The 27,592-nt window shown below is 38.9% G+C and overlaps 1 protein-coding gene across 1 annotated transcript in view; it reads right to left on the bottom strand.

The window, feature by feature from the left end:
- The window catches only part of LOC150088169 (uncharacterized), a 311,939-nt gene that overhangs the window by 44,749 nt on the left and 239,598 nt on the right, over positions 1–27,592 (bottom strand). The window contains exons 7-8 of the mRNA XM_090370054.1: positions 26,799–26,888; positions 11,505–11,642 (exon numbers count right to left, since the gene is read on the bottom strand). Coding sequence (XP_090226180.1) covers positions 11,505–11,642; positions 26,799–26,888 — 228 coding nt within the window. The remainder of the gene's footprint in view (positions 1–11,504; positions 11,643–26,798; positions 26,889–27,592) is intronic.

The raw sequence follows: 27,592 nt of genomic DNA, 5'->3' as shown, positions 1-27,592 counted from the left end.
TTGGTTGGATCCGTTTACTGGCCTCTGGGTAGGAAATATTCAGCTCTGTTTTTAATTTTTCGATTTTTTTTCCACCCTTCCACCGCTGGCATGCTCTAAAGTAGGCGGGGTGCTCTCCTTGGCAATTGACACAGATCAGTTTTGAAGCTGAACATTCCTTGCTCTCGTGGTCTTTAGCACCACATCGAGCACAGTCAGGGTTACCACGACAAGCTGTATGCGAGTGGCTGTATTTTTTGCATCTAAAACACCTCAGTGGGATTGGAATGTAAATCCTAACTGGGCAGTTCAGATGGAACTTGGAGGCCGTGGGGTGTTGAATGTGAGGATAAGAAATCGGGTAGGGACGAGATTCCCATCCTTTTGTACTGCTATTCTCTTGACAGCTGTCACTCCTTGGTCTTTCAATTCAGAGCAGATCTCTTCTTCAGAGGCATGAAGAAGGTCCCACTCTTATATAACACCTCGTGAAGAATTCTGAGTTTTGTGGGGGGTTACAGTGACAGGTATTTCCCCTATGGATGTGGAGTTAAGGATTTTTGCTGCCTGTTTTGCGCTGGAAGCTTCGACCAAAAGAATGCAGTCGTTTAACATATTTTGCTGATCCTGCCAACCCTTTCTGGATAAAGAAGGGTGACATCTTTCCAATTGACTGCTCTCTGGTGGAATGGAGAATGAGGAAGAAAGAGTGGCGCCACTGATGGTTGTGTGTCCTCAGTTCTGGCTCTTTTTACGGAGGTGTTTTCCGTGCCATCATTTCGATTAGGTAGGGCCTTGTTGGGCCCCAGAAGAAAGAGGATTTAAGCTACTCATAGGAGTAAAATAAAAATTTCAGATGCCCTAAGTATCTCACCCACCACGGAGCCCTACGAGGGGACACCCAATCGTGAACTAGCAGGTACTGCGTACACGAATGGGACACCAAGTTCGCTCAGGAGCATCATATCCACGTTTTCAATAAGCCTTGATCCCATCCCAGGACCAAAGGGAGGGAGACTTATTGAAACGCAGTTGACCCTAGCAGTAAGAACCACCCACAGATTGATCCCAGTCGAGCCGGTCCGGGACCAGCTGTCTTGTCGAAGCAGGGGCCGAAGTGGTGTATTAAGGCTGGGACCCCTCAAACACCAGAATCCCCCTTTCCGAGTTTCCACGGATCGTGGCACTCAGCTGGACATGCTGGATTCCAACGATGTAATCCTGGAACCAAGGTATGGGCGTTAGATCCTAGTGATGCTAATCTGGAAGACAAGCAGCATCACTAGGAGGTCCCCTCACCCCGTAGGTGCTCACGTCAAGGGAAGATGTCCAAATGTGTCCCCAGTTCACAAAGGGGGATCAAAGGGTGACATGAGTAATTACAGACCTGTTAGTTTAACTTCTGTTCCAGGAAAATTAATGGAGTCGCTGGTTAAAAAAGCACTGCAGGATTATCTAGACAAGGCTACAGTTATAGTTCAAATACAGCATGGATTTGTTAAGGGGAAGCCTTGTCTGACCAATTTCATTGTATACTATGATGTGGTCACAAAGGAACTGGATGCAAAACAATAATTTTGATATCATATACTTGGTTTTTAGGAAAGCTTATAACAGTCTTGCACATGGAAGATTACTGTACAAACTGGAGAAGTATGCCATTAAGGGCAAGTTGCTGCAATGGATAAAAGTAGAGTGGAAGAAGACAGAGACTGGAAATCAATGGATACTGCTCTTCTTGGACTAATGTTATTAGTGGAGTCCCCCAGGGTTCTGTGTTGGGACCAGTGTTGTTTTCTGTATTTATCAAAGATATAGATGAAAGTGTATGAGGGTTAATGTCTAAGTTTGCCAACGATACAAAGGTTGACAGGGTTGTTAATGACAATAAGCATGGCTGCAACAGCATCTAGAACAGTTGGGCAGATGTGCTGAGAAGTGACAACTGAAGTTTAACAATGACAAATGCAAAGTACTAAATATGGGTAGCAGTAACCCAAGAGAAATGTACCAACTGTGTGGTACTACACTCAGGGTAGTAGAGAATGAAAAGGACCTGGAGGTAATTGTGCAGTCAGATATGAAGTTTCTTGAGCAGTGCAGACAGGCTGCAAGAGTAGTTCATGTTGTCAATGATATATAGGAATTTTGCTAGCAGAGATAGGGAGGTGATTATTCCCTTGTATAATGGCCAGGCCACACCTTGAGTACTGCATACAGGTCTGGAGGCCTCATTTTAGGAAGGATATTAAGCTACTAGAACGAGTATAGAGAAGGGCAACGAGATTAGTGAGTGGAACAAAGGATTTCTCTTACCAAGAAAGACTTAAGTTCTGCAAATTTGAGTGTCTGGAGACTAGGCAGATGTGAGGTGATCTAATTGAGGTGTATAAGGCCTTGAATGATTTGAGTAAGCTCAATGCTGATGAGATTCTTCTTCTTGCTCAGATTACTCACCTGAGTGGATATAATTTCAAATTGAGGAATTGTGGAATAGATTTGTGAAAATTTGCCTTTAGCCAGCAGGTGGTTGATTGCTGGAACAAACTTCCATTTGTCATTGTACAAGTGGATAATTTAAATAGATTCAAGACAGAACTAGACAAGCATTTGGAGTGAATGGATAGGTGAAATGTTTTTTTTTTTTTTTTTTTGGCTGATGCTATGTAAGCTTGCTTTCTTGCATCATATGCCTCTGCTAATGCTAATATGTAAAAAAACAGATATAAAGCCAAATGTGAAAATGACAGGAATTTCACTTAGTGTACTTAATGTAACCCTGGGGAAGAACAGCCAGGTTTTAGACTAAACAGGTAAATGTATTTAGGATTTGCTGATTTTGAAATAATATACCTAGAAATCTGCCCTTTCAAATTTTAGAAAAATTTGGAATTTGTGGGGGGGGGATAAAACGTGTATAAAAATGACAAGCCCACAGTGAGGATTGACAGAGCGCTGCAAAATTGTTTAAGGTTAAACCTGGGGTGTGGCAGAATTGCATATTACCCCACTTAAATTGAATAATTATTATATATTTTGCAAATATATATTTTATTATAAAATAGCAGCTTGAAATACCTTGCACATTTGAATAAATTAGATACACGATTTGGCATGAAAATTAGTTATAAAGAGTTTTTTTAGCCACGTGTCCCTGATGATCATTTTGAAGCATCATGCTGAAGTACAGGGATATGTAATTTGAAATTACCATTAGCAGTAGCATATGATGCAAGAAAGCAAGCTCATACAGCATCAGCCAAAAACAAAACAAAATCCCACTTCCTATTCACCTCTCCATCTGCTCCGAAAGTTTGTCCCGCTCTTCCTTTGAATTCATTTAAGCTATCAACTTTCACAACAACAGATGGCAGTTTGTTCCAGCAATCAACCACTCGCTGCTAAAGGCAAATTTCTATTCTATTCTGCAACTGTCTTTCCTCAATTTGAATTTAAGCATCCTGAAAGGTGTAATCTGAGCAAGAGAAATAATCCTATACAGCTTGCTAAAACAATTTAAAGCCTTAAACACCTCAATTAGATAACCTTGCAGGTGCCGAGTCTACAGATGCTACAATTTGCAGAACTTAAGCCTTGGTAAGGCACCCTCTTTGTTAGTTTCACCAATCTCGTTGCCCTTCTCTATACCTGTTCCAAAAGCTCTACATCCTTCCTAAAATGAGGCCTCCAGTCCTGTATGCAGTACTCAAGGTGTGGCCTGACCATTTCCTTATACAAAGGAATAATAACCTTCTTCTCCTTACTAGCAAAATTCCTATATATCATTCACAAGACCCAATGACCTGCTCTGGCAGCCTGTCTGCACTGTCAGAAAACTTCATAACTGACTGCGGAATTACCCCCAGGTCCTTTTCATTCTCTACCACTCTGAGTGTAGTACCACACAATTGGTACATTTCTCTGGGTTTGCTTCAGTTGCCACCTGTCAGCCGGTCTGCCCAACTTTTCTAGATCCTGTTGCAGCTGCATGCCATCGTTACTGTCATTAACAACCCTGTCAACCTTTGTATCACCTGCAAACTTCGACGTTAAACTTGTTATATCTTTATCAACATCATTGATAAATATAGAAAACAACAATGGTCCCAACACGAACCCTGTGAGACTCAACTAATAACAGTTCACGACAAGCAGTGTTCATTGATTACCACTCTCTGTGTTATCCAGCTTAACCATCTTTTTATCCATAACAGCAACTTTCCCTTAGTGCAACACTACTCCAATTTGTATAGCAGCCTTCTATATGCAATAGTATCAAAAGCTTTTCTGAAATCCAAGTATATGATATCAAAATTATTGTTTGCATCCAGTTCCTTTGTGACCACATCATAGTATCTAATCAAATTGGTCAGGCAAGATTTTCCCTTAACAAACCCATGCTCTGTCAGAACTATAACTGCCGTCTTGTCTAGATGATCCTGTAGTGCTGCTTTAACCAGTGACTCTATTACTTTCCATGGAACAGAAGTTCCATGGAAACAAACAGGTCTGTAATTACTTGTGTCACCCTTTGATCTCTCTTTGTGAATCAGGGATACATTTAAACTTCTCCAGTATGTGGGGTCCTCCCCTGAATCCAAGGATGCTCTCATAATTATGGCTAAGGATTTCCTTACTTCCTTTGGCTGCCTCTCTTAATATAATTGGATAGATCCCATCCACCCCAGATGCCTTGCTTAAGTTTAACTGCAACAATTTTTCCACTTTCCTCTCAGTTATTACTAAGTCATTTAACTCACCATTAGTTAGAGAAACTTCTCGCTTCCCCTTCTCTACTCTACTCTACAGGATTCCTCATATGTGAATACAGATGCAAAATATTCATTTAGTTTGTCAACTACCTAAGTAGGATCATTAACAGTCGAACCATCAATATCAAATTGATCAATCAGATTCATCCTCTTTCTTCTAGAGTTTACATAGGTAAAGAACTCTTTGCTGTTTTTCTTTACATCATTTGCCGAAGATTTCTCGTAATCTAATTTCACTTGCCTAACCTCCTTTGTGACTTGATTAGACTAGTTTATATCTACCATTAGGCTTCTATGTTGCCTGATAATTTATAAGTATCCCATGCATTTTTCTTCCCTGCCACGTGTCTCATTGGTTCATCTGCATTCATCCATTTTGGTCTAAACATTGAACAGTAATTCTTAGTTGGAACTAGTAGCATCCAAGATTACTTCCTTGAATGGTTCTCATTTAGAAGTTGCTGTTGGTAACATCATCAGTTGGTCCCACTGTAAAGAATTTAAAAACTGTCCGAGACCACCATAATCACCTGTACAAAAGCAAAAACCCTTCCCTTCACCCTTGATGGTAGATATATCTTTAAATAAATTCCATATCAGTACACTGTAATCACTGCCACCTAGTGGTTCTTTTATCTGCAGATTCTTAATGCATGAATAATCACTGCTGATAATCATACCAAGAATATTACTCTGTCTGGTTGCCTCTCAAATATGCTGTTGTAGAAAACAATCATCAAGTAAATCCACAGAAGTCTTGCTAGTGTGCGAGTGACCAATTCACAAGTTTCAGTTAATATCTGGAAAGTTAAAATTCCCCATTATAATACATTCTGATTTACTGGCTCACTATTTTTCTGTACAGTCGTCCATTTTACTCATCAGAGTCACCAGGCCTATAGCACACTCCTACTCTCATTTTTGCTTTTCTAGTGCTTATGACACCACCAAACTGACTCAACATTGTACTGTCCATCCATGTCAACTTGATGCACTGCCGTAGATTTTTGTTTCCTAATTCACAGCATAACTCCTCCTTCCTATCCTGTCTGTACAAGTACTCCCCAAATTCAAATTCTGCATTCCTTTATCCGTCTGGCACCGTGTTTCTGAAATCCCAACAATATCCACCTTTGATATGTCGACCAGCACTCAAAATTCAACAAATGTATTTACTATACTCGTAGAATTGGTGTACATGCACCAGTTACCCGAACACAGCCCATGTATTTACTTGTTCCATGATGACTCCCAGCAGCTCTAGAAATCCTTAGCACCTTGTTTCCCCAAGGCTGCTGCTCATGCCAATAGAAGCAGTGCAAGAATCACTTTCACCTCTGCCTGCAGCCATTGTTAATATATTAGTCTGTTTATTCCTTGAAGATAGCAGTTTTCTGACCAACTGCCTCAATAGCATGAGTAAATATTCTTTCACCCTTTCTATTTAAATGTATCCCATCCCTGTAGAAGCAGTCCCGTGTTAACAAGCACAGACACTGAGAAAAAGTCTACCCCACGAGCCTTGCACAATCTCTTCAGGGTTGAAGTGATTGACAAAGCTCTCATCATACACTCCCTCCTATCTGGGCAGAATTGCAAACACTTGCAAATTTAACTCGACTTTTTTTCAACATTGATATGTACCTTTTAAGTAATCCTGCAGATCTACTCTTAATGTCATTATTGCCCATATGTATATCATCACCATTTGTGCCCCTAAAAGATGGTATTTGCTCTTGCTTGTTATTATGTCAGACGGAGCTCAAATGCATCGGAAACAATTAAAGATATGAAAGAAGCATATGGTAATGAGTGTTGGTAGGATGGCCATATTTGAATGCGACAGGCGATACAGTGAAGGTCACGAGTCTTTTGTGATGACCCAAGACCTAGTCAGCCTTCTTTCTCAACTCCTGAGCAAATTGCAAAACGCCAGGAAATCTTGGATGAAGACAGGCAAATTACACTTTGTGATTAACTGTTAGGATGTTCATTTTATACAGCAGTGCTCACAATATTGTGAAAGATCACCTGAAAATGTTGCAAATCGGTGCCTGCTGGATTCCACACAATTTGACTCCAGAACAAAAACAGCACAGAGTAATGATTGATTGTTTTGAAATACAGGGTCAAAGCTTCTTACATCGAATAGTGACTTGGGATGAAACCTCAAATTTTTACTGTGCTCCAGAAACAAAACTACAGTTGATTGAGTATAAGCATTTGGATTCACCAAGACCTGACAAACAAATGGTTCTTGTGTTTTTTTGATATAAAAGGCATTCTTGTCACACATTTTGTGCCTCGTGGAACAACTATGAATAAGGGAGTGTACTCTGAGGTTCTCAGCGTCAAACTTTGGCATGCTATTCATGAGCAACGTCAAGAACTTTCTGGTATGAAGTGGTTTCTCCATCAAGACAATGCCAGGCCCCATATGGCTATACTGTGCAGCTGGTGATCACTGCCATAGGTACCGAGGTTCTGACACATCTCCCTTATTCAACGAATTTCATGCCGTGTGATTTCTTCCTGTTTCCACATCTGAAGGAAGCTCTGAAAGGCAAGCATTTTGCATCCGACAACGATGCTTGCAGAGCCACAATGGAAGTACTTTAGTATTAGCATTAGCATTAGTAGAGGCATTTGATGCAAGAAAGCAAGCTTATGCAGCATCAGACAAAAAAATTAAAGTAAAATAAATAAATAAAAAATAACCACTTCCACTTCACCCCTCTGTTCGTTCGAAATACCTGTCCAGCCGAGCCTTAAACTTATTTAGGCTATCAACTTCCACGACAAGGGATGGAAGTCTGTTCCACCTACCAACCACCCGCTGGTTAAAGGCAAATTTCCACACATCTATCCTACATCTGTCTTTCCTCAATTTGAATTTATGCCCTCTCAGGTGATTATTCTGAGCAAGAGGAAGAATCCCATCAGCATTGAGCATGATCAAACCATTCAAGGCTTTGTACACCTCTATCAGATCACCTTGCTGCTGCCTAGTCTCCAGACACTGTAATTCGCAAAACTTAAGCCTTTCTTCGTAAGAGCACCCCTTCGTTCCATTCACTAATCTTGTTGCCCTTCACTGTACTCGTTCCAGCAGCTTTACATCCTTCTTGAAATGAGGTCTCCAGGCCTGTATACAGTACTCTAGGTGTGGCCTGACCATTGCCTTATACAAGGGAATAATCATCTCCTTATCCCTGCTAGAAAAATTCCTATATATCATTGACAATACACCATGAGCTACTCTTGCAGCCCGTCTGCACTGCTCAGAGAACTTCATATCTGCCTGCACAACCACCCCCAGGTCCTTTTCATTCTCTACCACTGTCAGCGTAGTACCACAGAGTTGATATGTTGCTTTGGGGTTGCTGTTTCCCATATGTAGTACTTTACATTTGTCAATGTTAAACTTAATTTGCCACCTCTCAGCCCATCTGCTCAACCTTTCCAGATCCTGTTGCAGCAGCATAGTGACAGTAATGTCCTTGACAACCCTGCCAACCTTCGTATCGTCTGCAAACTTGGACATTAAGCTTGATATACCATCATCAATATCATTTATAAATACAGAAAACAATAAAGGACCCAATACTGAACCCTGAGGGACTCCACTAATAACATTAGTCCACGATGAGCAGTGTCCATTAATTACCACTCTCTGTCTTCTCCCCCTCAACCACCCCTTTATCCATAGCAGCAATTTGCCTCCAATGCCACACTGCTTCAATTTGTGCAGCAGTCTTCCATGTGCAACAGTATCAAAAGCCTTTCTAAGATCCAAGTATATAATATCAAAGTTATTCCCTGCATCCAGTTCTTTTGTGACTGCATCATAGTATCCAATCAAATTGGTCAGGTAAGACTTCCCCTTAACAAAACCATGCTGTGTCTGAGCTATAACTGAAGTCTTGTCTAGATGATCCTGCAGTGCTTCTTTAACCAGTGGCTCCATTAATTTTCCGGGAACAGAAGTTAAACTCACAGGTCTATAATTACTTGTGTCAGCCTTTGATCCTCCTTTGTGAATTGGGGTCACATTTGCACATCTCCAGTCCATGGGTACCTGCCCTGAGTCCAAGGAAGCTCTCATAATTATGGCTAAAGGTTTGCTTACTTCCATTGCTGCCTCCTTTAATATAACTGGATAGATTCCATCCACCCCAGGTGCCTTTCTTGTGTTTATCTTCAACAATTTCTCCTCCACTTTACTCTCAGTTATTACAAGATTCTCTAGCTTACTGCCAGAGTTGAATACACCTCTGGCATTCCCCTCGCTGAATAACTCCTCATGTGTGAATGTCGATGCAAAATATTCATTTAGTTTGTTAGCTACCTGAGCAGGATCATCAACAGTTGACCCATCGATATCAAGTGGACCAAACTGATTCATCCCCTTCCTTCTAGAGTTCACATAAGTAAAGAACTCTTTGCTGTTTTTCTTCAAATCCTTTGCCAAGGATTTCTCGTAATCTGCCTTCGCCTGCCTAACCTCCTTTGTAACTTGGTTACAGATCAACTTGTATCTATCATGGGCTTCTGTGTCACGTGTTAATTTGTATGTATCCCATGCATTTTTCTTCTCGGCCATATGCCTCATTAGTTCATCTGACATCCATTTAGGCCTAAACCTTGAACAATATTTCTTAGTTGGTATGTAAAGCCTAGTAGCTTCCAAGATAAGTTCTTTGAATGCTTCCCATTTTGAATTTGCTGTTGGTAACATCATCAGTTGATCCCACTGTATAGAATTTAAATACTGTCTCAGTCCACCGTAGTCGCCTTTATGAAAGCAATACCCCTTCCCTTTACCCTTAATGGTAGTTACCTCTTTGAGTAAATCCCACTTCAGAACACTGTGATCACTGCCACCTAGTGGTTCATTTATCTGCAGATTCTTAACACATTTTGTGCCTCGTGGAACAACTATGAATAAGGGAGCGTACTCTGAGGTTCTCAGCGTCAAACTTTGGCATGCTATTCATGAGCAACGCCAAGAACTTTCTGGTATGAAGTGGTTTCTCCATCAAGACAATGCCAGGCTCCATATGGCTATACTGTGCAGCTAGTGATCACTGCCATAGGTACCGAGGTTCTGACACATCTCCCTTATTCAACGGATTTCATGCCGTATGATTTCTTCCTGTTTCCACATCTGAAGGAAGCTCTGAAAGGCAAGCATTTTGCATCCGACAACGATGCTTGCAGAGCCACAATGGAATACTTTACAGTCTTTCAAAAAATGTCTTGCAAGAAGCATTTAATGTGTGCATACAACGGTGGAAAAAGTGTGTAAAGTTCTAAGGAGACTATTTTAAGGAGAAATCCACAGAAGATCCAGATGAATTAAATGATTACCCTTCCTAGTAATTCTCTCTCTCTCTCTCTCTCTCTCTCTCTCTCTCTCTCTCTCTATATATATATATATATATATATATATATATATTAGAAATAGTAATTCTCTGTATAATGCAGATGGATTAGATTCACAAAAAAATAAACAGACGTAAAACAGTGGAAAGCTCATATAAAGGTGATGAAATAAGAAAAAATAAATAATAATAAATAAATAAATCTTGGGAAAACAAATATTCAATTAAAGGTAAGTGACGCAAATTTAAGATGCTACAAGTATGTAGAAAGGATAAGGAGAAGGGAAATTAGCTAAACTTATTCCAAGCAAAAATGAATGCTTAATAGGGATAGAGGAACCAAGGGAAAGGTGAATCAATGGTGTCAATAAAGCATCTAAGAAAAGAGGGTTTACTCTGGCAGGGCTAAAGATCTGAAATAAAATAGGATAGCATGGATTAAAATAGTAAATAGAAAGCTGGTAATCAAGCAGTGATTTGTATTATCATAGGAACTGCTACACCCACTAAATATAGCAGGTTTTGACAGTGGCGATTATAAATCTGTACAATAAAACAGAGGCCAAAACTTGAGGTTTCACCTTGAGCCACAGAATTGTTCCATTACTCTATTCAGTTGTTTTTCATTTATGCAATTCACAGTTATTAAAATTTCTTGCTTGTTAATATAGCCATTCATATGAAAACAACTGGTTATATATGAAGAACTGATAATAAAACAGTTCTTCATATATAACTAAAAACATTTTTAGGTATAAATAAAGAAATGGTCCACAGAAGCTGACTCTAAAAGTTTTATCACCACTGCCTAAAGAATGTTACAGCTGGATTTTGTATGATCCCCCTCCTTTTTTCCAAAACATTTTATATTTTATGATTTAAATTGTTTTAAAAAAAGACATTTTACAGACTTTACAAAGTAAAGTCTGCTGAATGGGTGCAATGTTTTCTGCACTTTCCAACACTCAGTGATCATTCTGCATTGTTCTTTTTACTCTTTTTGTCAACCACAGGCCAACTCTTTCAAATTTGTTAAACAGTCTGTATGTAAACAGATGTTTAACATGGAGAATTTTTCTGTACTCTAATTTTATTCAGAATTCACACAAAACTTGAATAACACCTGCTGTTCTATTGTATGCACCATCTTGCTCAGTACTAATCTCATAAAGTTACTGCCAGGGATAGGACATTCTTCCTTTTTCAGAGACACCAAACACAATGATGTACAGCAAGATGTATGTCATCCATTTCAGAAAAAGTATACGGTAGGCTTTCAAGCTCTTGTACATTACCACAAAGAAAGTAGTAAATGCAGAAAAATAAAAAATAATAATAACCTATCCAATATATATGTATGTATACCTACCACAGTACAACCATTGTTCATATTGTGAAGGTCTTTGTGAGAATGAGCACAAAAATCAACACATGCTGTAACACCAGAAAATGGGCGGCCAACCTTCAGTCCAAGGCGACAAGAATATGCTTCCTTTTCAAATTCGGTCTGAAATTAATAAACTCATTAATTTTTTAAAATGAAAATATGCTAAAAAAAGTTATTTAAATATTTTTTAAAGAAGGGGAAAAAATAAAGAGTAAATAAATATGTTCTGAATAACTTTATCTGCTTATTTTTTATGTGTCTCTTAGCATTGTAAGGTTAGGTTACTGCATGGCAAGACAGTTATACCAGTTAATAATTTTTTCTCTTTTTTATAATTATTTTTCTGAAGATTTTGAAAATGTTAATTACAGAGAAGCCAATCATGCTATGAAACTTAATTTTACATTATGGTTGCCATCTATAAATTATTTTTAAAAATTTTAAGGGGCCTACAGGGCCTTAATAAGTCAGCTTAAAGTCCCACACTTCAATCAAGACCTAAACTTGGAAAAAACAGGATATTTTACAGAATATTTTACCTGAACTATAAAGTTATAAGATGAAGCTGATCCTACCAAGAATCTTGAACATAGGTATTTTGAAAGGGCACATAGACTGTCTGACTGTGGCTGAAAGGTGACTGCACTCTGATATACTATTTGAAATAAATAAGCAGCACATACAAATTCTGCAATGTTTCAATGTAAATAAACTGCAGGTGATCTTCCTTTCACAAAATTACCAAAACTTTTTTATGGTCGGCTTCATCAATAACACAATGCAGGTATGGCAAACTGTAACCAACATATGACAGTTTCATGAGCATTGTCTCCTTTTAACTGCAAATTAGATTTTTTTTTTAACTTATCCACATTCTTCCTAACTTAACTGGCCAACAGTCTTTACCTTATTGGAGGTTCCCAGCACTTGGAACCACTGAGCCCCCTCTTTTTTGCAATTAATATTTGTAACTTAGGTTTAATATACAGGGTGTTTCAGTTAAACGTTTCAGAACTTCTAAGAGAGGTAGGGTACATCCTGACAACTCGAAATCATATAGCAATGTGGGGTCGGAAATGCTTTCCTGAAGCGGTGTTGTACACAGAAGCACCATAAAGAAAAGAGACCGTAAGTGAGAAATCGTTTTAATAATACATGAAAAGAAGCAAAAGGTACATGGATTAAAGTAAGTGTTCGAAGTTTCTTCCACGGGCTACAATGCACGCCTCACATCTCCGACGCATGGACATCCGAACATTCTGGAATACTCCAGGCGAATTTCGAATTTCTTGAACAAGAACGCCAAGTTAGTAGGATGGATGAATTTTAAGAAGAATTTTAATGAATTATAAGAATTTATAATTCAACATGTTGAATTATAAATTCTTTTTCATCGAAATTTTTTATTAAATATGATGGAGAATGATGAAAGAGATATCATGATGCAATCAGTAGGCGTACTGATTGGGTCATGTTTCGCTCGTGCCTGGTACAATGGCGGGGGATGAATAATTTTGGTGCATTTTCATGGCGATTTTTGTCAATCCACGAATGCATTGCACGTATATGTGCTCTATACGCCTTACAATGCTCACTACAGTGGACCCTTCTGCTTTACAATTGGTTCACTGTATGATCAAATCACTTTACAATGAACACTATAACAAAATCCTGTTCACTATATGATATGTAGTAAGTGCCAGCCATTGTGCTCATGTTTACGAATTGAATTTTAATTCTATTAATGGCGATTGTAATAAGTGAAATAGGAGGAATATTATCCACAGGCTATAAATGTAAAGATATAAAGCACAGATTTATATTATTACCTTACCAATTAACAAAATTAAATGATATGTGAAAATAGGAAGAATATTTTCCATAGATTAACAAAGGAGAAAAAAAAAAAAAAAAAAAAAAAGGAAGCAAAAGTTAATTACATTGGGTATTCTGAGGTGGTTACCCTCCAAATTTCTGACCATGCCTAATTTTGGTGATCTGCTTAATTTTGGTGATCGCAAGATAACTGGGGTATTCAGCCTAGTACGATAGTTCGCTGTTTAGGGTGCCTGTAATGCATTTACTTATGGCAACAATTGCGTTTTTGTTGGCACTAGAGAGCATTTTTTTCAATCCACGAATGCATGTTACTCCCATCTGTAAACTGCCTGGAGCACGCCTAAGGAAGTTTCACTTCAAAAAATTATCACATTCATAGTTATAGTTGCGTAATTTTCGAAAATACTTGAATACTGTTCTTTCTGGCACGTTTGGATACATATGAGTAAGCTCCTATTGTCTTCACCATGTCTGTCTGCATGTACTACTCGTCATCACGTAGTGAATGGATTTTCCTGAAATTTTATACTTGGGTCTTTTCTTATTGAGCCATCACAAATTTCATTAAAATTGAATGAACAGAAATCCAACAATTGTTCTGTCTTTAAATGAATTATTTATGTATTGAATACTCTACATGAAGCACACTGAATACTGTAGCTGAAGCACACTAGATATTATTTTTGTTTCCATGCGCTGAAATAAAATGAAATGTTTTCAGTTTACTAAATATATACCTAATATATTATTACTATGTGCTTATTATATTAATCACAGCAGAAATGTAAAATACTTTCATATTTCAATTGTTATTAAAACCCAGGAAGAAATAAATCAAGTGCATTTGAACTAATAGTCAGTACACTATGATTTTCTGGTAGAGTTGCTATTTGTTTAATTAATTATTGCAGAGCATGAATTTTGTGTTGATCTTGATTACAAGGCATTACAAAACATTGTGTTATTGAGTCAAATATTATAAGTTATGAGTTAAGTGCAGTGAAGTGAAAACAACTACTTTAATGTATTATTAGTTGATTGGTAACAAGATAATTAGTCAGCTACTTTTCACTTCCATTAATAACAGAAAAAGAAAAAATTAAATTAGGAAATTGAACACGACTGAAATGTAATTTACTGTGGGTATTACCTAATTTTTTTTTGTGTGTGTGTGTGGGGGGGGGGTAACTATATACAATTTTCAAAACATTCTAATCACTCTACTAAACTTTTACTAAAATAATAACTTTCAAATAAAATGCACAGCACATGTCAATCTTCTCTTACAATAATCAAAAAGAAACCTAAACTTTCCTACTAGCAAAGTTTATTGTTCATGCTGCCATAACAAACCTGAAATCCCCTTGATTTTACGTCTACTTTACCACAAGCAGTCTGCATTACTGCCACAACAATTTGTTTGCACTGTAGAAAGCATAAATAAGTCAGTTTGCTGCAACAAGTAGTCTGCAGAAGGAATTAAAGTAAAGTGGACATGTATTCTATTAGGCTTACATGGGGAGGTGTATTCTGTGCAAAATGTGGCAATTTTTTTCCCCACCCAATTATGAGTGAACTAATTAAGTCAGCTGTTTTATGCCCAGAAGAATTTGTTGATTTAAATTCATTGAGAGTGAACAGAAATTGTTCTGTCCAATGACAAAAAAAAAAAAAAAAAAAGAAAATCCCAAACACAAAAGGCATTTGAACCTATAATACTTAATACTGCTGAGATGAAGGATGGAGACTGAAGATACTTGTTGATATCAGACTTGAATATCTGTACATTGTAATTTTTGGGAAACACATATGAAGGAAGGTTATTTAAGAGAATATAAGTAGAATGAATAAATGAGGAGGATAAATGCCTGGATCTGTGAGTCTGGAGTTGGACATGGGAAATGGATACTGACTCGCTGGAAAGAGAGTGGGAAAAATACAGATGCCAATTCAGAAGAACAATGCTCATCTATAGAAAGGGCATGCAGCAGAAACTGAACATCTATGAGACAGGTAGAAGAGACTTTGTAAGAAATGGGAGATTAATTTACCTGATGTTTTCTTTTGAATATAGTCTAGAAGCTTGAGACAGGTTTGGAGGGACACCATTCCCAGTGTGAGAAATGTGAGATCAATATTCCATGACAGTGCAGATTTCAGATATGTAGTCAGTAACTGTTTAGAAGAGTAATGCTGAGCGTAAAAATGAAAACAAATTTTTGATAAAGATGTAGCAATATTTGCTATCATTGCTATCAATGCTTGGTTTAATTTGTTAATTTGTTAAACTACTAAAGCACCGAAAGATATATGCTCCCAGAAGGGCCTTCCATGGCGGAAAGGTTTCAGTGGAGACGTCAGACGAAACCCGTTTCAAAAGGTCCACACACGACCTTTTCAACTAAATTGTGATCCAAGAAAGCAACGGGAAACTACTTGGATTATCTTTCCCTTGAAAACTTCAATGATAGCAAGCATTGCTATTGATAGCAATATTTTTTTTTTGGCGCTGGTGGCACCAGCTGTATGCTAGCTAAATTAGTGCGCTCTTAAAAATTAATAAATAAAGAAGGTTTTCGGGAGTGTTACTCAAAAAGAAGTTATATTTTAGATAAAATAAGTGTGGGTGAGTGATAGGTTAAGATTTGAGACCTAAACGTGGTTTTATTTTTCGGACTGAACTTTTTAAAATGGTTATCATTGTTATGTTCGGACATAGGAAATTTCAAGGTCATTAAATTTTTAAGGAACTATAATCAGTCCCTGGGAATTCTTAGTAGAATAGTTGTGCTACATGATAGCTTTGATGTAGAAGTTTTCAGGATACCAAATTGTATTTAAAAATACTCACGTTTTGCTGAGTTATACATTATTGGTATTTTCAAGGTCACAGTAATTTTACCGAGTCAGCCATTTGGATGTTCCAGGAGATAAAACTACAGCAGTGCCACCTGCTTGGTCAGTGGTGACTAGAAATTCGGCATAAATTGCGTAAAATTATGACATCACGAGGCAGCTTCATCACTGAATAAGAGCTACTCCATTTATATGGCTGCGGCAGGTTTAGTAGTTTAATTTGTTAATTTGTTAAACTACTAAAGCACCGAAAGATATATGCTCCCAGAAGGGCCTTCCATGGCGGAAAGGTTTCAGTGGAGACGTCAGACGAAACCCGTTTCAAAAGGTCCACACACGACCTTTTCAACTAAATTGTGATCCAAGAAAGCAACGGGAAACTACTTGGATTATCTTTCCCTTGAAAACTTCAATGATAGCAAGCAAAATAAACCACGGCCCCGAGTCTCGGCGTCCCTTGAATGGGGCAGGGGTGCTAAGAATCTCCGAGCTTGCGTCGAAGAATTTTCTGAAACTAGCTACATGGAACGTTAGAAGCCTACTACAACCAGGAAAACTAGCCAATGCTTTACAAGAAATGGAACGCATTAACATCAACATACTTGGGCTAAGTGAAACCAAATGGCCTGGAACAAAGAAGTTTATATCAAACGACCACCACGTCTTCTGTTCCGGAGGAGAAGAGAACACTAAGCAGACGTACGGCGTCGCTTTCGTTGTCCACAAACAACTGGCCAACAAAGTCACCAGTTTCACCCCAATATCGGAACAAATCGCACTACTACAGCTAGCAGGCAACAAGATCAACCTGAATGTGCTCCAGGTCTACGCACCAACAGCGGACAAAGACGATCAAGAAATTGAATTGTTCTACGACAAGCTAAGCAACACTTTAAAGTCGCTGAAGAAGCACGACATGACGGTCATCCTCGGTGACTTTAATGCCAAAATCGGTCAAGGAAAGCTACAAAACATAGTCGGAGAACATGGCTTGGGGACACGGAATGAACGAGGAGACAGACTCGTCCAGTTCTGCCAAGAAGAAAAATTTAGCATTGCCAACACTTGGTTCAAACTACCACCTCGACGACTATACACCTGGACCTCACCACAAGACTCTGACAACAATATCGTCAGGAATCAAATTGACTACATCTTAATCAACATCAGATATAAGTCAAGTGTCCTCAATGCAAAAACTTACCCCGGAGCTGACATATCATCAGACCATAACCCAGTAACAGCAACACTACGTCTCAAATTACGAGCAGTCAAACGCACAAGCACAACAAAAAGAATCGACCTGGAGAAACTGAAGAACACCGCCAACAGACGACAAGTACAGCTTCATCTCAACACTACAATCCGATCGATCGAAGCAGTAACAACAGACGTGCAAGCATTCGGGCGTTCACTCAAACAGTGCATCAATGAAACAGCAGAAACCCTGCTAGGACATCAGGCGTCGAAAAAGAAACAACGGTGGATGACCCAGCACATACTAGACCTAATGGATGAACGGAGAATATTCAAAAACAACAACAACCGGGAAAAATACAAAGAAATACAACAAAAGATCAAACAGGAAATCCGGAAGGCGAAGGAAAAATGGATGGAAGATCAGTGTGCAGAAATCGAAGACCTAATCAAGAAAAATGACAACTATAACCTGCACAAGAAGCTTAAAGAAGCTGGAAACATCTACAAACCGGCTCCTATCCCAAGTTTATATACGGACAACAATCAACCTATACTAAGCAAACAAGCCAAACTCGACACCTGGAAGAGCTATATATACAATCTGTTCGGCACCAACAGAAAACCGGCAGAAACGCAACAACAAACACAGGAAGACAATCTCCACATATTAACATCTGAAGTGGAACATGCCATCCGAATAACAAAGCCAGGCAAGGCCTGTGGACCTGATCAGATTCATGTGGAACTGCTGAAACAACTAGACTACAGCAACATCCAACAACTAACGAAATGGTTCAATCAAATCTACAGCAACAACGACATTCCATCCGAATGGCTCCAATCCATCTTTGTGGCCCTACCAAAAAAGGCTACCAGCCGGAAATGCGAAGACTTCAGGCTGATCAGTCTAATGAGCCAGGTGCTAAAAGTCTTCCTCAAGGTGATTCAGCAAAGGATAAGATGTAAGTGCGAAAGTGCACTAGGAAACACACAGTTCGGATTCTGCAGGGGACTAGGCACCAGAGAAGCAATTTTCTGTTTACAAATATTGCTACAAAGGTGCTATGAACATCAAAAAGACGTGTATATATGTTTTATTGACTACGAGAAAGCCTTCGATTCAGTAGACCACGACCGCCTAATTGACCGACTGAGAAAACTTGGGCTTGAAAACAATGATATCAACTTTATTACAACTCTCTACTGGAATCAAACAGCCCGGCTTCGCTATGACAACGATCTGACAGACCCAATTCCAATAAAAAAAGGCGTCCGGCAAGGCTGTCCATTATCTCCCATTCTTTTTAACATCTATTCGGAAATGATCTTCGACCAAACACTGGCTGACAAGAACATCGGCATAAAAGTTAACGGACACTACATCAATAACTTAAGATATGCCGATGACACAGCACTAATAGCGGATTCAGAACAAGATTTACAGACCATCTTGAACGAAGTGGACATAGAAAGCCAAGCATGGGGGCTACGAATCAACAAAAAGAAAACAAAGGTGATGAAGGTCAGCAGGACTGCAAGCAAAATCACGATCAAACTAAACAACGAAAAATTAGAGCAAATACACCGCTTCAAGTATCTCGGAGTGCTCATTGATGACCAGCTGAACCATGAGGCCGAAATCAAAAGCAGAATTGAACAAGCCAGGCAGGCATTCACCAAATGGAGAACCCTCCTCACCGACAGAAGCTTGAACATCGTGCTCAAATTACGCACATTGAAATGCTACATCTGGCCAATACTGCTCTACGGTGTAGAAACCTGGACTCGAACATCAGCCACTACAAAAAAGCTCCAGGCCTTCGAAATGTGGCTCTACCGAAGAATGCTGAAAATTCCGTGGACAGCCAAGATAACCAACGCACAGGTCCTGCAGGACATGCACACGGAACGGGACCTGCTCAAAACCATCATCAGCAGGAAATGCAAATACCTAGGTCACATCGCTAGGAACCAACAAAAATATCACCTACTACCACTCATCCTGGAGGGAAAGATCGAAGGCAAGAAACGCCCAGGCAGACCGAAAATGGCATGGCTAGATAACATCAACACCTGGCTTCACATGACAACAGCACAAATTCTACACGCAGCGCTAGACAGAGAACAATATCAAAACGAAGTCGCAAACGCCATTCGGCAGCATTAAAGAAGAAGAAGAAGTAGCAATATTTGTGATGTGTTTATATCATGAGAGATTAGAAGTCAGGATAATCCCTAACACCAATATGTGATCTCATCTGGAAATTTTTAGTGTTGTCGAAGATGAGCAAAAGAGCAGCAGACTTTTTTGTGAGAAATAAGGCAAGCCTGAGTTTTAGAAGGTTCGAATTTAACTAAGTTTTCTTTGCCTAACTGGAAAACTATCTGGACACTGGCATTTAAGAAATTGGTGGTGTATATTTGAGAAGTTAAGGCAGTATGTGCAGGGCATGGTTTCTCAAACTGGAAGGTGAAATTTAGTGCACTATCATCAACAAACTATGGACAGAATTTCAGGTCAATGGAAGATCATCAAAATACAGGAGGGAAAAAGAGTCAGAAAAAGAAATGAACCTTGGGGAAACACCAGCATTAGTGGAGAAGGCAGGTATCTATTACATCATCTGTGGTGATTTGGGAAAGAGAGAAAAGTGGGTATCCAACTGCAAAAAAGAGTCAGCAACCCATATGATGAAGGCTTCTTTAGAATAGATTTGTCAGTCATGATCAAAAGCTTTGGAAATATCAAGGGCAATTGCTTGAGTTTCATCAAACTTTTCCATTGAATTTTTTAAAAGATGAGTAAAATAAGGTGAAGCTACCACCCTGAGGTTTAGCTAGGTTTTTGGTGCCCTTGGCAAATTCGTGTCTATGAACCTTTTTTCGAAAATTGGTAAATTCATAATAAAAAATAATAAATATAAATATTTCTTGGCTAAATGCCTAAGAGTATGAAGAAGTTTGTTTATAAATGGGTACCGCACATACAGCATTTCTACTACCAAGGTAGTTAGTTTTCGAATGCATCGTTTAATTATATCTGATATTTTGAATACCTTCACAATGAGTTGCCATGGTATTGCACTGCTTTGAATAAGTAATGCTTCACCAATGGAGAAGACTAATGTTACTTATTCTGTTGGATACCATCACCCAGATGGCACGGTTTCGAAGCTTATTGGCTTCTCATTGTGGGTGGGCAGGCACCCTGTTGTTGCAATACCTTGGTAGTAGAAATGGTGTCTTGCAGATAGCACAGTGGTACCGTCAACGTCCTCCCCACACTGGGTGGAAAAGGCCCAGATTGAATCCCATCGATGTGACGTGAGGAACTTTCATAGTCTTTTATCATTCTGTGGCTGAGTTAGTCGGTCTCAGGCATAGATAGCATGGTTTCCACCCAGAATGTGGGATTTTTCATCCAGCAAAACAGACAAATTGACCACAGAACACACGAATGACTGCTTCTACAGGGATGGGATATACTTAAATAGAAAGGGTGGTGCAAGAATGTTTGCTGATGCTATCAAGGCAGTGTTAGGTGGGCCGGAAAACTGCTAGCTTGGGGGGATACAAAGACTAATAGATTAACACTGGCAGAGGTGAATGATTCTTCAACTGCTTCTATTGGAATGAGCAGCAGTCTGGAAAACAAGATGCAGGATATTTCAGAGACTGCTGGGAGTCATTGCAGTACAAGTAAACACATGGGTTGTGTTAGGGTAGCTAAGAATAGAAACAGGTGCATGTATACTTGCGGGTACACCAATGCTAGGAGTTTGGAAAATAAATTTGATGAATTTGAGGTATTGCTCAAAGCATCAAAGGCAGATATTGTTGGGATATCAGAGACGTGGGTCACACAGATATAAGTAATGCAGAACTGCAATTTGGGGAGTACAACGTCTACAGAAAGGATAGACAGGATAGGAAGGGAGGAGGGGTTATGCTATTAGTTAAAAAACACATAAAATCCAAGGAAGTGAAGCCAGTCGACATCGCTGGACAGTGCAGTGTCGAGTCAGTTTGGTGTGACATAAGCATTGGGAGATCAAAATTGAGAGTAGGAGTGTGCTATAGGCCTAATGACTCTGATGAATATAATAAGAAACTGTACAGGGAAATAGAGTAGGCCAGTAAATCAGAGAGTCTTATAATGGGGGATTTTAATTTCCCAGATATTCACTGGAATTTGTGGGTTGATCACTCACACACTAGCAAGGCTTTTGTGGATTTATTGGATGATTGTTTTCTAAATCAGCATGTTCGGGAAGCAACTAGAGGGAGCAATACTCTTGATTTGATTATCAGTAGTGATTCTTCATGCATTAAGAATCTGCAGATACAGGAACCACTAGGTGGCAGTGATTACAGTGTGCTGAAGTGGGATTTACTCAAGGAGGTAATTACCATCAGGGGTAAAGGGAAGGGTTATTGCTTTCGTAAAGGCGACTATGATGGTCTGAGACAGTATTTAAATTCTATACAGTGGGACCAACTGATGATGTTACCAACAGCAAACTCAAAATGGGAAGCATTCAAAGAACTTATCTTGGAAGCTACTAGGGTTTACATACCAACTAAAAAATATTGTTCAAGGTTCAGGCCTAAATTAATGTCAGATGAACTAATGAGACATATGGCAGAGAAGAAAAACGCATGGGATACATATAAATTAACATGTGACACAGAAGCCTATGATAGATATAAGTTGATCTGTAACCAAGTTACAAAGGAGGTTAGACAGGCGAAGGCAGATTACGAGAAATCTTTGGCAAGGGATGCAAAGAAAAACAGCAAGGAGTTCTTTACTTATGTAAACTCTAGAAGGAAGGGGATGAATCAGATTGGTCCACTTGATATCGATTCTTCAACTGTTCGTGATCCTGCTCAGGTAGCTAACAAACTAAATCAATATTTTGCATCTACATTCACACATGAGGAGTTATTCAGGAAGGGGAATGCCAGAGGTGGAGCAAACTCTGGCAGTGAGCTAGATGATTTTGTAATAACTGAGAGGAAAGTGGAGGAGAAATTGTTGAGGATAAACATAAAAAAGGCACCTGGGGTGGATAGGATCTATCCAGTTATATTAAAGGAGGCAGCAAAGGAAGTAAGCAATCCATTAGCCATAATTCTGAGAGCTTCCTTGGACTCAGGGGAGATACCCAAAGACTGGAGATGTGCAAATGTAACCGCAATTCACAAAGGCTAACACAAGTAATTATAGACCTGTGAGTTTAACTTCTGTTCCAGGAAAATTAATGTAAGCACTGGTAAAAGAAGCACTGCAGGATCATCTTGACAAGAATTCAGTTATAGCTCAGACACAGCATGGTTTTGTTAAGGGAAGGTCTTGCCTGACCAATTTGATTGGATACTATGATGTAGTCACAAAAGAATTGGATGCATGGAATAACTTTGATATTATATATTTGGATCTTAGAAAGGCTTTTGATACTGTTGCACATGGAATACTGCTGCACAAATTGGAGCAGTGTGGCATTGGTGGCAAATTGTAGCTATGGATAAAAGGATGGTTGAGTGGCAGAAGACAGAACACATAATGGGATGTACACTGCTCATTGTGGACTAATATTATTAGTGGAGTCCCTCAGGGTTCAGTGTTGGGTCCATTGTTGTTTTCCGTATTTATAAATAATATTGATATTGGTATATCAAGCTTAATGTCCAAGTTTTCAGATGATACAAAGGTTGGCAGGGTTGTTAAGGATGCTACTGATGCTATGCTGCTGCAACAGGATTTGGAAAGGTTGAGCAGATGGGCTGAGAGGTGGCAAATGAAGTTTAACATTGACAAATGTAAAGTACTACATATGGGAAACAGCAATCCCAGAGCAAGGCATCAACTCTGTGGTACTACACTGACAGTGGTAGAGAATGAAAAGGACCTGGGGGTAATTGTGCAGGCAGATATGAAGTTCTCTGAGCAGTGCAGATGGGCTGCAAGAGTAGCTCATGGTGTCTTATCAATGATATGCAGGAATTTTTCTAGCAGGGATAGGGAGGTGATTATTCCCTTGTATAAGGCAATGGTCAGGCCGCACCTTGAGTACTGTATACAGGTCTGGAGGCCTCATTTCAAGAAGGATGTAGAGCTGCTGGAACGAGTGTCAGAGAAGGGCAACAAGGTTAGTGAACGTAATGAAGGGTTACTATTATGAAGATTCGTTGTTTGGTTTTTAGGAGCATTAGCAACTGAGGCCATATTGCACCGGGAATATGCGGTGGTCATTCCCTGACCTTTCCGCATCCTCCGTATTTGGTGGTGACGGGCTCGAACCCCGGTCTAATCAAGAAACGTGTGCTATGCACTGCTGCTCCTTCCCACCTGGCTACGGAGGCGCCTTTTATGAAGAAAGGCTTAAGTTTTGCAAATTACAGTGTTTGGAGACTAGGCAGCGGCGAGGTCATCTGATAGAGGTGTACAAAGCCTTGAATGGTTTGAGCATGCTCAATGCTGATGGGATACTGCCTCTTGCTCAGAATAATCACCTGAGAGGGCATAAATTCAAATTGAGGAAAGACAGATGTAGGATAGATGTGCGGAAATTTGCCTTTAGCCAGCAGGTAGTTGGTTGGTGGAACAGACTTCCACCCCTTGTTGTTGAAGTTGATAGCCTATATAAATTTAAGGCTCAGCTGGACAGGTATTTCGAACGAACGGAGGGGTGAAGTGAAAGGTTTTTTTTTTTTTTTTTTTTTTTGGCTGATGCTGCATAAGCTTGCTTTCTTGCATCATATGCCTCTACTAATGCTAATGCTAAATGCTAATGCAATTAACAAATATAAGACAGACAGCACGGCATATGAATTTAAATATTTGGATGGCCTAATATATATATATATATATATATATATATATATTTTTTTTTTTGGTAGTATTAAAAATGGTGTATGTGCAGTACCCATGCATAAACAAACTTCTTCATATTCTTAAGCATTTATCCAAGAAATATTTTTAGATTAAACTACGTACACTATCAAGCATCTCTCATATTGTAGAGTTATACTTCATAACTGCATTGTCACTAATGCAACAACAGGATACCCACCACACCTACCGATGAGAAGCCAACAAGCTCCAAAACGGTGCCTTATGCAGGGGCTTGATTCTGCCCGAGTTACCACAGGAAGGTAACAACAGTCTTTCCTAATGGGGAAATGTTGCCTATTCAAGAGATTTATGAATGAGAAGTAACCAGCCGTTTCCTCTTTCGACGGCATTTATTCTTCCTCTCCTACTGTCACTTCCCTACACCTTTTTTTGCTTTCCTAAGTCTAATAGGGACAGTATGTGGATAACACAGTATCTTATCCCATACCATTTTTTAAATGGTGATCTCTGGGTGGTGGCATTCGCCAAGAATAACTAACATTAGTCTTTTCCATAGGTGAAACGTTACTTATTCGAGGTAGTGCAAACCATGACAAGTCGTTGTTAAGGTATTCACAATATGAAATATATAATTCAACGGTGCATTCAAACTACCTTAGTAGTCGAAATTATGTATGTGCAGTACCCATTTATAAACAAACTTCTTTAATATTAAGTACAGTCGAACCTCTGTTTAATGAACTTCTTTTTAGCGATTTTTTCTATTTAGTGAATTTTTTTTTGAATTCCCATTGGTAATTACATTTAAAATAGTTTCCAAAGAATGAAGCAAATTTGGCATATAACGAATGGATTACAAGAGATTTAAGTGGATATGCATTGTTCGCACTTATGGCCTGCAAGCAATTTAGGCAATACTGGTGTTGCTAAGCATGAATTACAAGCTAAGGAGATTACCATCTGCAACTTAGTGGTACCCGTAAAACTGCTCCAACTACCTGTCCCACACGCTGAGAAGTCGAGCTGGGCAACTACTTTCTAATCCATAGCCAGTGTGCAGATCAAGGCATATTCCATATTTGGACTCTAGTCAACCTACTGTAAATATCCTATTAGAGATTTAGGAAAGAATGGTTTTCCTTTACCGTGACAAGTGGTCATCTGTTGTTTCGTGGAAATGAATCATCCACACTTTGCAGTAAGTTTCTATTTCTGTTTACATGATCACACTAGTTGAATATCTGAGTGAATCCGACATTTTAGACAGGTTCAAGGGAAAAAAAAAAAATTCAAATTTAAGAACTAGTGACAATATTGATGACAAGGAGAAGAAAATGAGGACAACAAAGTTATTAAACCTTCTAAATATGAAATGGTGGCAGCTTTTGAAACTTCGCTGAGGCCTTCAGCGTGAAATGTTATTATTAGCTATATGGTGAAGGCAGCATGAGCCTCTTGCTGCACAAAAAAAATAAAATAAATAAAAAAAAAAAAAATTTTCTAAGTTACTCAGAGAGAGAGAGAGAGAGAGAGAGAGAGAAACAAGAGTCAGAAGTAGAAGGGAATCACCAAGAAAGAGAAGAATGATGATATCCAGCTCAGAACCCTGGGTATGTCAAGCCCAAACTCATCAAATGTGAGCCCATTTCTGTTGTTGAGTGTTAAAACAACTAAGAACTGTTTATATAGCAAACACAAAAACACTATACACATTATTTATAACTTCTAACTTATTCAGTAGAACGTACACCATGCGTAAATTGCCAACTGTTATGCATTCGAGCACACGCTGATTCAGTTGCTTAATTGGTCCCTTCAAAGTTACATTCTGGACTGCCAACAGATCTATGCTGAGATTTAAGGAAGCATGCAGGCTTGAATCGCCCTCTGAAAACATGCCATCTGGCAGAAATTAATTTTCACCCCACCTTCTGTTCTTATCCTGATGCGACGTCATCTAGGGGTGCCATTGGGTGTCAAAATAGCTTGGTACAGAACTGATGTGGCCTGTCAGTGGCGCCTTTCTGATACCAGCACCCTTGGCACCTGCCCCAATGCCAAGGCGTTCCTACGCTACTGCTACCACCAGTAGATTGACAATGACAGAATCCATATTGGTGACCACTGTTCAGATGGAAAGTTTCAAGCTATTTTAAGAATTGACAGTTTTCTCCTTTGGAAGGTGTAAAGGTAAGCATAATGGGATGATAATCGAAAGGGAGGGCTTTGTCATACTTTTTAGGAATTGATTGGATATGGGTAGATTTCCATGCAGAAGCAAAAGCATCTGTGGAATAACAAAGTGTAAAACAGCAACACATAACCAGAACACAGGTTTTGGGAACAAATGGAGAAATGCTAGAAGGGCTCTTGGCATCAAGGTTTGTCAGAATTCTTCTGACATCCTTCTGTTGAAAGACCATGGAAGGCATTTTTAGGGTGTTGGTGAAGAATTTCACATTTTATACAATGAGTACAAGCGAAAAAAAAGTAATTTCATACATACCAAGTCCCAAACATACCTGATTGTTAAAGGAATCTGGTGCTATTTTTTTGTATAGAGGTGCAATATCCGTTGCTAAATTCTGTAGTTTATCTTCAAGTTCTTTTTCCTAAAAATAAGATGTATCTTTATATCAGAGAAACCAACTTGAATTGATAAGGAATGCAGAAATACAAATTAAAAAATAAATCAAGTATTAAATATAAATGGTTGTTTTTATTGTTAATAATGGTAGCTAATTAATGGAAATTGAAATGACCGTACCCTAATTCTTTTTTTTTCTTTCTTTTTTTTTTTTTTTGCAACTATCTCCATAGTTAAAGTTCTTGTGGTTGAAGTTCTACACAATCCTGCATCACCATAAATACAGTCAGACCTCTCTTTAACGAACTTCATATAGTGAATTTTTCTATGTAGCGAGCTTTTCTGATTTCCCCTCAGTCATTACATTGAAAATAGTTTCAGTATAAAGAAGAAAATTTCCATATAATGAACTGATTTCGAAAGACATGGGTACGCATTGTTCACACCTCTGGCCACTAAGGAAATAGAGCTGATGCTTTGGAAATCAAGAATTAAGAGCGAAAAGGATTAAGAATTAATCACTTTAGTTTTTTATAGCTAAAGGGTTTCATTCTCAAGAGCATTCCACAATTTAGTGTTGCTGTAAAGCCATTACTGTACCGAGAAGTCACACCTGTCAACTGCTATCTGTGTGTCCACAGTCATTGGCAAAGATCAAGGCAGTTTCTCAACCTGTGTGCCGGGAGTATGCTTCGGGTGTGCCACGGAAAATGCAAATAAAAAATTTGT

Source organism: Mastigoproctus giganteus, chromosome 3, assembly GCF_048544385.1.
Source record: "Mastigoproctus giganteus isolate SK-2022 chromosome 3, ASM4854438v1, whole genome shotgun sequence".
NCBI classification, from domain to species: domain Eukaryota; kingdom Metazoa; phylum Arthropoda; class Arachnida; order Uropygi; family Thelyphonidae; genus Mastigoproctus; species Mastigoproctus giganteus.
This window is presented reverse-complemented; position numbering and strand designations above follow the sequence as displayed.